The sequence below is a fragment of the Pan troglodytes genome, chromosome 6, assembly GCF_028858775.2.
Source record: "Pan troglodytes isolate AG18354 chromosome 6, NHGRI_mPanTro3-v2.0_pri, whole genome shotgun sequence".
Lineage (NCBI taxonomy): Eukaryota > Metazoa > Chordata > Mammalia > Primates > Hominidae > Pan > Pan troglodytes.
In genome coordinates, this window is record NC_072404.2 from 144,814,481 (window position 1) to 144,827,926 (window position 13,446).

Genomic DNA, 13,446 nt, shown 5'->3' on the forward strand with positions numbered 1-13,446 from the left:
ATAGGAGCCCGGAAAGTTTTTCTCTCTCAAAGTTTGCTTTTCTTCCCTTCTCTGGGATTGGTCTTTCCACCATCCTCTCAGACAGAAGGACATTGAGCACTTCTTGGAGATGAGCAGGAACAAGTTCATCGGATTCACCCTGGGGCAGTAAGTGACTGAATGGCTGGAACTGGCTACAGAGTGGTTCCTAGGGGGCCAGAGGGGCAGGCAGCTTGGAATGAGGGATGATGCCTGGTGGTCATAATGTAACCTAGAGCCCCTAGGCCATGGACAACTCCCAGTGACTACTTTGGGTTCTTTCTATGGATTTTTTTTTTCCTTGAGTTTCTTCCACTTTTCCTCAAAGAACTTTTGTGTTTTTAGCCAACTGTAGGACTTTGAGCAACAAGTCATTTCTCTTTCGGGCTTAATTTTTTCCTGAGGTTGTTGGGTTAGATGGTTTTTATGGGCCCTTCCTGCTCTAATGGGCTAAAATTCTGTGAACAAGAGACATGGTCAGAACGGATCCAGTCTTCCCCCATTCCCCAGCCTCATGAATCCTTCCCACTGGCCTCTTGAAAATTGAGTCCTTATTAGTGGAGTTTCATAGTCAAGGTGTCATTGGGCTATATACCCTTTTAAGTAGGAACCTACCACTCCTACACCAAGTGAGTACCCAAAAGACTATAAAAATCTCCTGATTTCCAGAAACATTTCTGTGTACCATTATTATTTTTGTGTCCTGAAGCACTAATGTGGGACCTACGAGCTTGCAGAGGAAGGTCTAGGGTACTGGGGGTAGATGTTGTTGAAAGTAGCATGGTCTGTTGACTCTAGGGTGGTATTGGGGTATCAGTAGTTCTTCGTACTTTGGAAGCTTATGATCTGGTATGTCTGGCCTTTTACAGGGACACAGATACATTGGTTGGATTACCCAGGCCCATCCATGAGAGTGTGAAGACCCTAAAGCAGGTGACTGGGGTGGGCTCTCAGTCTTCGGGGATAGGGAGCCATCAAAGCAGGTCAGATTACCAGGCTCCTGGATACTGGGTGGGGCTTTTATACCAGACTCTTTCTGGACCTTCTGCATTCCTCCTGCAGTCCTTTGGCCAAATAGGAAAAATTAGGTCTCTCTTTACTTACTCAGTTTCCTATATTCAGGTAGATTTTAAAATTCTCCTTTCTTCCTCTCATTTCTTTTTCCTCTTCCCATTCTTCTCTCTCTCTTCCCATTCCTTGCTTCTTTTCCTTTCACTTCTCTCTCTCCATAAGTCTACTAACTTCCAAAGGCCCAGGATTGAGTAGGAGCCTGCTCTATATCCATTGTATGCATGGAATCATCACTCCGTGCATACGTGCACACGCATCAAAATTCTCAGGGCAGTGGTCCAGGGGCAGGGGCCTGTTTCTGACTTCCCCTTGCACTTTGTTTGAAGATAAATGCTTAGGTGTTTGCTGCTCTTCAGCAAATGTAGAAACAGAATTTTAAAAAAACACTGTGCACAAAGCACTTTGACTGGTGCTGATGATGCAGAGGTGATTAAGACTCCTTCCTTGAAAGAGTTCATGTCTATGTGGGGTGACAAACCCATAAGCAGAACATTTCTTTGCTTTTGGGGAATTTAAGTAAGAGACTGGTACACATGTGAATGAGGCCCTCAGCCCTTGTTGATGTCTTCTTATCTTTGTCAGCACAAGTATATCTCCATCGCAGATGTGCAGATCAAGAATGAAGAGGAGCTGGAGAAGTGCCCTATGTCTTTGGTGAGCCAAGGAAGCCCTACACAGGAGGAGAGTAGAAGAAAACCTGTCTGCAGTGTTGTCACAGAGCATGTGTGCATGCATTCATTCAGCATATTAGGCTGTAACTGTGTTCCAGGCAAGACAAGGTCCCTACTTTCATGATATATTGAAGTTGGGGAAGAAAGATAAAAATAAAAAGTTAAGTAAACCAAACTATCAGAGAATGGTAAATACAATGAAGAAAATTTAAACAGGATGATATGAAAGAAGCATCAGTAGACTACTTAAGATTGGGCAGTTGGAGTAGGTAGACCTCTGAGAAGGTGACATTTAAGCCAAGATCTGAGGGACAGGGAGCCAGCCATAGGAGCATCAGAGGAAAGAGCATTCCAAACAGAGAGAACAGCCTTAGCAAGGGGAAAGCAGGCTTAGAGTGTCAGAGGTAGTGAAGGAAGGCTGTTGTGGCTAGAGCACAGGGCCGAGGGCTGGGATCCTAGAGATGGAGTCAGAGAGGTGGCCTGAGGCCACTTTGCCGAGGACCTGTAAGCAAAGGTAGAGAGCTTGAAGTTGACTCGCAGTCAAAGGGAAGGAAGCCTTTGGAGATTTGAAGCAGGGGAGTGATATGATCTGATTTATGTTTCTAAAAACATTAGCTTCTGTGTAAAGATTGGACCAGAAAAGCGTAGGCGCACTCTAGGGAGATTAGTTAGAAAACCCTTGAAATAGTCAAGGTGAGAGATGATGCCGACCTGGATTTGGAGATGTAGCTGACAAGACTTGCAGTGCATTTGGATGTGGATAGAGAGGCAAAGAAAGGAATCAAGAATAAGTACCATTTGCCAGGATGTGGGGGGAATATCAAGAGTTCTGTTTTGGTCATACTAAGTTTTAGATGCCCATTAGATACCCATATGGAGCTGCAGGCAATTGGAAATAAAGTCTAGAATTCTACAGAGAGGGCTGACTTTGAGAAATAAATTTGGGAGTTGTTTGTAACACTTATAGGCAGTGTTAAAGGCCGTAGAACTGGCTGAGATAACCCAGGGAGGGAGTAGAGACAAAGAAGAGAATGGAAGGCAGGACAAAGCCCTGGGGCACACCAGTATGTTGAGTGGGGGATGTGTCAGGAAAGGAGCCAGAAGAATATGAAAGACAGTGAAGTGGCTGGAAATCCAGGAGATTATGATATCATCATAAAAGCTAAGAAAGTCTTTCAAGAAAAAAGGAGTGATCTGCTGGGTAAAATGCTACTAATAAGTGGCATTATGGTAAGAACTAAGGTGCCCATTGGATTTGGCAACATGAAGATAGTGACCTTGATAAGAGCAACTCTAAGTGAAGTAGTGGGACTGAAAGCCTAATTGGAGTGTATTGAAGGGAATGTCAGAAAAGGAGGTAGATGATATAAAAGTTTTGTGAAGAGGAGAGAAAGTGGATGGTAGCTGAAGGAGAATGTGAGGTCAAGGGGAGGATGTTTTATAGCTGAGAGATACTAGAGCATTTTTTGTTTCCTAAAATAAGTGATCCAAGAGAGGGGATAATTGCAGGACTGAGGCATTCAACAAAGCAAATGGGTGTGGGATCCTGAGCACAAGTAGGAGACTGGTCTTTGTTAGAAGCACAGGCGGTTCATCCTTCATGTCAAGAAGGAAGGAAGAAGACTCTTGGTAGATTTGGTGTTGAGAAGATGAGTGTGTGCCTGTCTGATTGCTTCTGTTTTCTCCATGAAGCGTGAGGCAGGGTCAGCAACTGTTTAGGGATGGTGGGCAAAGGAGTTGGTTTGAGGAGAGAGAAGATGGTATGAAATCAGCCTTTTGGAGAGCAGGAAGGCAAACATGCCAGGATTGCCAGGCTCTGTTGAATGTCCATTTAGGACTTACATCCATTTAAGCAGCAGATTAGTTGTGTGGGACAGAAGGAGGCTGGTTATTCTTCCCTGCCTCAGGGTCTCATGGCAGTGGCCCCTTGCCCTGTAATAGAGGGACCTTGTAGGAGGAAGGGAACTGCATTGGTCAAAGATGACAGTGGCCTGAGCAGCTTATTGGGTCCCTGAGACCCCAGCCTCCCCACTCTGATAAAAGGCTTAGTTAATGTCGTCAACAGGGACAGAGATAGTTGTATATGAGGGAGCTGGTCAGAAAGAAGAAAGTGATGTAGGGGCTAATGGAGAGGGGAAGAAAATCATTTCCATCCACTTAAAAGCTTCTTTGCTAATATTCCTTCCTGTTTCTCCAGTCCATAGGTTACCCAACTTCCTTTTAAACCCACAGTATTGAGCCACCTACCTCTCCTTCCAGGCTTACAGAACGTTCTAGAGTTTTCAGCCTCAGATCCACACCATAGGAAGTGCTTCTGTAGCATCTGTTCTAGTATCCCAGGTCCTGAAAGGTCATCCAGGCCAACCTGATGGTCCTATTGAAGAGAAAACTAGGACTCAGAAAAGGAATGTGACTTAACCAAGGTCACACAGTGAGTCATTAACACAGCTAGGGTAGAAACCTAGATCTGACTCCCAGCTTAGTGCTCTTTTCAGGTCACCCCTCACAACCAAGAAAAAAAAGCCTTTGGTCACCTGGAAAGTGGCATTGCCAAACCATGTATTTCTTGCCATAGGGGGAAGAGGTGGTACCAGAGACGCCATGTGAAATCCTCTACCAGGGAATGCTGTACAGCCTTCCGCAGTATATGGTAAGGAGATGGCTAGGCCAGAGCTGCCCTTCTCTGCTGCAAGGAACAGACAGCTAAAAACCATTTCAAGTGGACCTGTCCAACACTTGAGCTTGTTTCCTGAGCCTTTGCCCCTTTGGCAAGGCATTCTCTGACACATGCAAATTCTGAGCTTTCCTCAGTGCTCCTCTGATGGTGCTGATCTCCCTAGTCCTTCTTTGGGAAGGGTGGGGAATAAGTTGGGGTCTCTACAGGATACACTGGGGACCCTCCTCCGAGATAAGTACTGTAGTCCCTCTGAGATCTGCTGTGGTCTGTCATGTCCTAGATAGCCTCAGGCTGGGAGTGGGGAAGATGCCAATGGTTCGGGTTAGAGGAAAGAAAAGAGTGGGAGAAGTTGGGTTTATGCCGCCCACCTTATTTCTACACACTGTCCCTCCCACTCTGTTCCTTCCATCTTCCCCTTTGAAAAGAACAGTCTTTTTTTTTTTTTTTTTTTTGAAGTGGAGTCTCACTCTGTCGCCCAGGCTGGAGTGCAGTGGCACGATCTCGGCCCACTGCAACCTTCACCTCCCAGGTTCAAGTGATTCTCCTGCCTCAGCCTCCCGAATAGCTGGGATTACAGGCACATGCCACCACGCCAGCTAATTTTTGTATTTTTAGTAGAGATGGAGTTTTACCATGTTGGCCAGGCTGATCTTGAACTTCCAACCTCAAGTGATCTGCCTGTCTCGGCCTCCAAAAGTGCTGGGATTACAGACATCAGCCACCATGCCAGGCCCTGGAAAGAACAGTCTTGAAGCATAACAGCCAATGCACTCCCTCTGGCTTTCTCCTTAGCCTCACAGGCAGGCCTGTCAGGACTGGGCACCTGTTTGCTTTTCTGGACGCTGGGGAGATATGGTCATTGAGGGAAGAACTTACAGAATGGCTTTAAAACACTTTTTATAGGGCGGTTAGGGTGTGGAAGAATCACTTCCTTGCTGAGTGGGTTTGACAGTGGTGAATTTCTTTATTTTCTACTTCCCAGATCGCTCTGCTTAAGATTCTGCTGGCTGCAGCTCCCACCTCCAAGGCTAAGACAGACTCTATCAATATCCTGGCAGATGTCCTACCTGAGGAGATGCCGTGAGTGCTTCAACGGGGGCAGCTGCTGGATACTAGCTGTCTTATCTGCAGGCTCTCTCTAGTCCCCACTCACCTTGTTAACACTTATAGAGATTGTCTCCAAAGAGATCTCCCCGTCTCTGCCCACCAGTACCCCCTTTCCCCTACAGGGCTTTCTGCTTGGCTCTTTTTAGCTCAGAACTCTGGATCTGGAGGGTGACACCAGTGCCAGTGACTGGCTGCCCAGGTATTTGGGTGAACATTGCCAAGGGATGAGCTTGCCAAAAGAGAGACGGAAACAAAGAGATCAGTGGAGCATTTCTTCAGATAGGCTCATAAGTGGGAACTCTGGAGGTTTCCCTGGCACAGAAGTTCAAGTTTCCCAAGTTCTGGCTCTCTTGTGTATATTGTATCAGACCCAAATACCTGGATCCCTACAGGGCTCCCTTTAAGGCCACTCTCTGCGCTAATACCTTCTCTCCCCATTGTAGCATCACTGTTCTCCAGAGCATGAAGCTGGGCATCGATGTGAACAGGCACAAGGAGATTATTGTAAAGAGTATCTCTACCCTGCTTCTGCTACTCCTCAAACACTTCAAACTCAACCATATCTACCAGGTGAGCAGCTAGGAGCACTTCTCCACAGGTCTTGGGTGTTTGCCAGGCCCTATCTCTCAAAGGAAGGATGCAAAGTCCCTTTTAATCCTGATGAGCATCTTTCAGTCTTTTCTTTGTCCTCCCTCAGGGAATCTGGCCACCCATTGCATGAGCTTGAGGTAGGGTTATGGAGTGGGAACTGTCCTAGAAAGGTGCAGATGTCTGTGTCCCTTGTAAGTTATCCCAGAGTTGTGGGTAGGAATCTCTAGCTTCTCAGGAATATGCCCAGCCAGTTTTTAAATAATGCAAGAGAGAATGTAAGCATTTCACAAAAATGGGGGGGGGGAGTATGTTGACCATAGTTTTCTATATGTGAAGCACTTTTCCAACATTTGAGATATAATTCTGAGAATAGGGCACAGTTCTGGCTCTTCAGGGCCTTGAAATCTTATAAAGGATACAGATATATAAGTAGCCAATTATAGAGATAAGTGCACTGATACTGATAAGCACTGGTTGCTATGGAAACACCTAATCCAGCTTGAGGTGGAGAAGAAATGACTCCTAACCTGAGTCCTAAAAAAACAGATGTTAGCCAGGATATGGGAATTGTTAGGGAAGGAGGACAGGAGGCATTTCAAGCAGAAAAGCTAATATGCAAAAGTCCAGAGGGGGAAGAGAGAGAGCAAAGTACCTTTAAAAACCGTAATTAAATGTTGCTGGAGTTCTTCCTGGGGCGGGGAAAGATGGGCATGGTCTGGTGACACAGGAAGCTGGAGGAATCGGCAAGGAGCAAATCATAATCTATATGCTAACACACAATTACTGAGCACCTATCCTGTGCCCAGCACCCTGTTAAGTTTGTCTAGGCCCTCATTTAATTCTCTCCACCCTATGGAGTAGTCTTATTTAATACCTCTTTTATACATGATGAAATCGAAGCTAAGAAAAATTAAGAAGCTGCTTTCCCGTAAAACATTGTTTGCCATGCTAAGGAGTTTGGACTTGGTTTCATGGGCATTGCCAAGATATAGGGACAAGATGGGGACAGCAAATGGATGCTCCTGTCTGTGAGGAGACCACAGGGAAAAAAGGAATGCTTCTCATTTTTGCCCAGAGGCTCTACCCCATTTTCCTCCTAAGAAGTCAGAATCAAGCTTGCTGGTAGAAGAGCAGGTCCTCAGAGTACAGAGAGGCTTCTGCAGGGTCTATGTCCATGGCCCTATCAACCAGGGTATTTTTCCACTTTCATACATTCGAAGACATCTTTGGGTATGTTTCATTGCCCTGAGTGCTCCCACTTTTGCCAGTGTTTGCTGAGCAGCAGCAGGGCTGGGAGGAGTAGTGGTAGGTAGGAGATAGTGTTTCTAGTGGAAAGAGAACAGAGAACTGTAGATGTGTGTTTACTTCTGCTTTTCTTGGTGGGAAGTATGTGGATTCACAGCCAGACAGGTGGATGGCTTGATGGGCCATGCCAGTGTGTGTCAGTGAATCCTGAAGGGCCACAGGCACATCTCAAACTGAAAAAAGTTTTCCATCAGATGATACTGGATATGTGTTGGCTCTTTTGTCTGGGGCTTTGGAAAATACCCTGGATTTTACAAATAAAATAAATAACCTTCCAGGGAGAAAATATTGAACAGAAGAGAGAAGTAGTCTTGGCATAAACTGACTCCACTGCTCTAACTACATACCCAGGGCCATTAGGCAGCTTAGCTTGCTGCTTGGCTACTTGTTGGTGATCAGAGAGCTGAGGATTTAAAACACCATAGTTCTCTGCTTTTTCAACCCCATTTCTATACTAGAATACTAGGTTCTGGATCTGGAGATAAACTGTGTTTGACACTCCTTAGTGTATCATGGGTAACATAACCCCCATGACACTGCTCTTATGGCCACCTGTCCCACTAGGTTGTCCTATATACAAACCACATCTGGATTTGGGAGAGCAGAATGGAGTCTCCACATTCTGGTATTAAGCCTATCAAAGACACCTTAGACTTCTCAATGCAGTATCTGTTGGCTGAAGGGCTCTTGTTCATTCATTTATTAAAATATTTACTAATATTCTTTCCCCCTTTCCCCCGTACTCCAAGCGGCCAGTATACTTACTGATATTCTAAATACTAAGGATAATATGGTATACCAGACATACTGGAGCTGGAGCCCAGTGCTCCATTTGGTTATTATGTGCTGTCACCATCCTGACTGAATGATGCCAGCAGTTGCCAAGAGTAAGCTGCAGCTGTCCCTGCTATATCAATCACAGTTGAAACATTATGAGCCAGAGGTTTGGCATGGAAAACGACTCCCTCGGGGAGCCTTCCTTTCCTGTTGGGCTTAGGAACAAATCTCACAGCAATTCTTTCTATGTATTGGAGTGGGATTTTATTTTCTGGCTTCTTTGTTTTGTGCTTGTGACATATACTGCAGATTATCCCCCTCCATGTAGGATGGGCTGGCTGAAGATGATTCTTCCCATTTCCCAGACAGGAAGACTGATAACACAAGTGGATAGTAGATATTCTCAGGAATGGATATTAGATTTGTATTTCCTCTCTTTTTTTCAAACATACTTTCCATTCTCCTCCAAATAAACAGCCCTTTCTGCTTTGATTTTTAATTCAGTTTGAATATGTATCGCAACATTTGGTATTTGCCAACTGCATCCCCTTGATCCTGAAGTTCTTCAATCAAAATATCTTGTCATACATCACTGCCAAAAACAGGTATGAACTCTGGACAGGTTTATTTCAAGGGGCTATTTTGGGGTGGTTGAGAAAATTACATCATCTCGGAGCCTTTCAGTTTTCCTGGTGTCCCTAGTCCCTCCTGTCTTAGAGCTGTCACTGTTAAATTCAATTTCCTTGAAGAGTTAGCTGATGGAGTGTATAGTTTGCCTTCTTTAGGGAAGTATTTGTATTTTAATAGTTTTAAACACTGAAAAATGTCATGACTTAAAGAAATGAAGTGGCAATGATGAATTTTTAGCTCTGTGTCAGGTGGATCCAGGGGTTGTTTTTTGTGAAACAACCTGCTTGTCTGGCCAGGCCTTATTTTAGTATAAATCATAAGTTGGAGCAATTGGAACAGTTATGCTGTTTCATAAACTGTAATGCATTATACAAAATTTGTAACTGAAGTTACATAATAGAATTTACTGAGGTACATCAATTTGTAGTTTAAAAAAATAAGGTATTTCACATTCATTATTTAATCTCCTCAGCAATGCTAAGAGTTGTTATAAGTTTTATTCTCATTTTTCCAATTAGGAAACAAATTCAGAGATATTAACAAAATTAACATGCTGGTGAGACCCCTTAAGTAAGCATCAGAGGCAGGATCAGAACACAGGCTTCCCTGTGAATACAAATTGCTTTCCATTCCTCCAGCCAAGCAGGGACTTGGGGATTACAGAGTAGATCCTTGTTCCTTAATATTCTGCTTTCACAAGAACTGGAAATATGTTAATCAGTAGAGTTTACCAGAGGCAAAATTCCTAAAGTAGAAGTAAGAGGGCTAATCTCATACTTGGGGTGACTAGAGATATTGCCACACTAGTTTGTCAGTACTGCCTGAAATTCCACCATGGAGAAGGAGCCTACTTATATGTAGCTTAAAACACACACACACCCTGTGGAGCCTGAAGTCATGAGACCTGGATTCGTGACCTGGATCTGCCACTTACTAGTTATGTAATCTCAAGCAAGAAACTGTTTCTCTGAACCACAGTATTTTCATCTTTAAAATAAGGATAGCTTTTCTGACTATATCATAGAACTTTTATAAGCATTAGTTAATATTGGTATATGTAAGATTGCTTTAAACACTTTCCCTTTGGGGTAAGCATTGGAGGATGGGTTTTTCCTAACAATACGGAGACCTGTGCACTGGCCCCTTTAAAACTGGCACTTCAGATGTGCTACTTGAGTTACCAGGGAAAATGAAAGTACAGGTCAGGCTGTGTCAGGGCCACAACTGCATGCAGGCACCTCTGTGTATCAGTCAACACTCTTGGTTAAAAGTAACCAAAACTAGCTGGACTACACTCATGCAGAATAGTGACTTTGTCAGAATGAAATGACATGTGTCATCCTGAGGAACCTAGGACAGCAATGCAGCTCTGGACCTCAGGGTTGGCCTGTAGTGTGGGGAGCCCAGAAAGCCTTTCATGTCTATCTGTAAGACACCAGGCCTCTGTATTTCCACTCTAGTTTCCTCTCTCACTGACAAATTTATCAGTCTGCATTGTTTGCTTCTCAGGCCGCATAGTGAAATATGTCTATATGAGCTAAACATGCCCCACCTCAGAGACTGAATTGACTCTCCAATCCCTATTCCAGATTCCCTGGGTTAGAGGTTCACTCCTAGATCAACTGTGGCTAGGGGAGTGGTATACAGAAACTGAATGTTCCTTCTGCACCCATGGACCTAGAATGGGAGGTACAGACAATTCAATAGATGTCCATTTGGTTCAGTTTGGAGTTGGAAGAGTGGTAGCAACAGACTACACCTTTTGCTAAGGTTGGCCTGAACAAGATGATCCTCTTATGCACCACCTGTAAGTTTTACTTTTGAATGATCTCTGAGAACTTGGAGATCACAGCTCATTATTGCAGAATTTTCTCATGGCTCTTAACAATCTAGATGTTCTAGATACTTGTAAATTAATTTTATGCCCCCTTAGGATAGATTTCAATTCACTAAGAGAATGGAACAAATCCATCTTTGATTTCCCACCCCCATTTCCTGGTCACCGGCACCTACTTTGCCATAAGGCTTTGTCAGTGGGAGGTGGGTGGATAGGTGGATGGGCCAGCCAAGAATGTTCATCCTAATGGAGCAGCACAGAACTGGCAACCCTGGGAAAATCCAATAGAGTGAATCAAGATGATGAACAACATTACAGGTAGTTTGACACTGCCCTCTCCCAAGCTGACCCTTCTCCCCTCCTACCCTGGTCCCCCAGGTTATCTTTGTCTGAGTTTCTTGGACAAAGGTAAACATTTCTGGCCAAATAAATTGTTGCCTTTTACTTGTATAGAAGTTTTGACTTTTAAAATGTAGAGACAGGTTCATTATAGCAGTGTGAACTTGCCGTCGTCAAAGCCACTGCTTTGCCAACATCCTTTATCCATTTCCAGCTGCACTGGTTCAGATAGGTTGGTGTTCAAAACCTCATGGAACATCAGAACCAGAAGGGGCATTAGAGATTAGCTAGTCCAGATTCTGTATTGTGTCAGTGAAGAAGGGAGAAGAGGAAAGAGAGAGCTGTCATTTATTTTGTAACTATGTCCTTGTCATAATGCAATGCCTTATTTCCCCTCCTAACTCATGCCTGCTTCCCTGGGCTCACTACAGAGCTGTAGCTTGCAGTCCCCCACTGTCAGCTATTACCATTCTTGAGTTACTAGATTAGCCTTTCTATAGGAAGCTGCCCCTGTCTCAAGCTTCCTTTAGGAGTGGCTTCTGTAATCATTCCCCAGAGCTCCCAGCTTTCAGAAAGATCTGGTGAGAGACACAGGAGGATCATTTCATCCTCCCATCCTCAGATTGTTATCCAGTGGGATGGGTTTGGGCAGTGTCTGTGGGAGCAGTTATATTCACACATACAGTTAAATGCAGAAACACAAATGCACTCAAGTTTACGTGTTCCTTTAAAGAAGCAAGGAGTGCTAAGAAAAGAAGCTCTCTTTCTGCTTTCTTTTGCATCTACCAGATGGGGGCCAGCCTCAAAGAACTCATTGGTTCCTCTCATGACAGGAAAGGAGACTGGAGCTAGAGTTGCCTGGCACCAGAGCCCTCATTTCAGCTGAGGTCACTAAGCAATTTGGGAAATGGATAGGGGCTGCTGGAGAGAAATAACTCCTGCCCTTTTCAGATACAGCCAATTCCTGCTGTTGCCATTTACCTAAAGCCTGTCCTTATCTCTGCATCTTACAGCATCTCAGTCCTGGATTATCCTTGCTGTACCATCCAGGATTTGCCGGAGCTTACTACTGAAAGTCTGGTAAGCAGATGGGGATTTGGTAGCCTTTGAAATTGCTAGGTAGCACAGGTTGGCATTTGCTCTTTCATTTCTTCTCCAACCCCTTAATGCCCTGGTTTGAGAGTCTCAGATCAATGAAGGTATATTGGCAAGAGCAGAGATGCAGCAGGGATTTAGAGTTGCTGACCCAGTTGAGAAAGATCTGGAAAAGTTTAGCGTAGCATTTTTCAGAGAAGAGGAAACAGCCAGTGAAAAACACTAAGGAGGAAAAGGAATTTAGAAACATAATGGGACCGAAATTGAGCGTGAATATCTATGCTAAATGCAGGACAATCTCTTCTGGTCTAGCACAAATAATTATCTGTCTTCTTTCTGCTGTGCTACAGGGAGTTCACTTCTTATTTTCATATAGGTTATAAAACCTAGCAATGTGTACTTGAGAAAATACTTTGTCTAAGTCTCTCGGAGGCAAAAGTCTATATAGCCACAAAAGGATAGCCCAGAAAGTTTCTCATCTTGAAAACAGCTCTAGGCAAATCAGAAAAGTCACTCACAGTTATTCTTAATTCCATGAAACTGACTGAACAACAGCCATACTGAAGATGAGGTATATACCTCATCATGTATTGCCACAGCTCCTTAGATAAGCCACAATCCATACCTCCAGCCTGTTGCATTGTAATTATGCATTTGTGTCTGTTTCTTAATTTGACTGTAGAATCCTTGAAGGAAGAGGTAGTATAATCATTTTTATATCCTTAGAGTCTAGCACTTTGTCTGGTACATTGAAGAGCTCAATAAATGTCAAATGATTGAATCATGGCACGCTCCAATGGTTACTACAACCCTTTGTCCTCCAATTGTAATTCCTGCAAAATGTTGAGTCAGAAAAGTATATTATGCAAAAATAGAATGACAATCTCTGTGGTACAGGTTTTATAGAACCATGGGATTCTTGGCTGGAGGGGACTTAAGAGCCATTTGATCCAACCCCCTTATTTCAAAGATGAGAAACCTGAAGGCCCAGTGAATGAAGTGACTTGTCATGGTTTACTCCTCATAGGTGACAGAGCCTGAATCAGACATGAGTCAAAAGACCCATGTCCTGAGACACCAACCTAGCACCCTTTTTTACCACTGGGATAGAGAGATTCCCTGGTCTTATTTAGATGTGGCCTCAGCAGCCAAAGAAGTTGGAAGCTTTTTATTCCTACAGAGAAGTAATAAACTGTCTAACCCTCTCTATGTTATTTATGATGCTATTCAGTCTTTTTTCAAATTTTTTATTAAAAAAAAATTTTTTTTTACCCACACTACAGAGATGTAGCTATTAAATCGTTAAAACAACTCTATGAGGTTAGTAT

The 13,446-nt window shown here is 43.8% G+C and overlaps 1 protein-coding gene across 4 annotated transcripts in view; it reads left to right on the forward strand.

Annotated features, from left to right (window-relative positions):
- The window catches only part of STRIP2 (striatin interacting protein 2), a 58,078-nt gene that overhangs the window by 23,858 nt on the left and 20,774 nt on the right, over window positions 1-13,446 (forward strand). For 3 of the 4 annotated variants that reach the window (XR_010158992.1, XM_519374.8, XM_009454194.4), the window contains exons 11-18: window positions 82-147; window positions 888-951; window positions 1,672-1,743; window positions 4,336-4,410; window positions 5,420-5,517; window positions 5,988-6,114; window positions 8,722-8,822; window positions 12,037-12,103. Coding sequence is in view for 3 of the 4 variants with exons in the window: in XM_519374.8 (XP_519374.3) it covers window positions 82-147; window positions 888-951; window positions 1,672-1,743; window positions 4,336-4,410; window positions 5,420-5,517; window positions 5,988-6,114; window positions 8,722-8,822; window positions 12,037-12,103 (670 nt within the window). In the remaining variant the exon portion in view is untranslated. Of the gene's footprint in view, window positions 1-81; window positions 148-887; window positions 952-1,671; window positions 1,744-4,335; window positions 4,411-5,419; window positions 5,518-5,987; window positions 6,115-8,721; window positions 8,823-12,036; window positions 12,104-13,145; window positions 13,425-13,446 lie in introns of those variants that run through there. The other variant, XM_016958146.3, reaches the window with a different exon arrangement.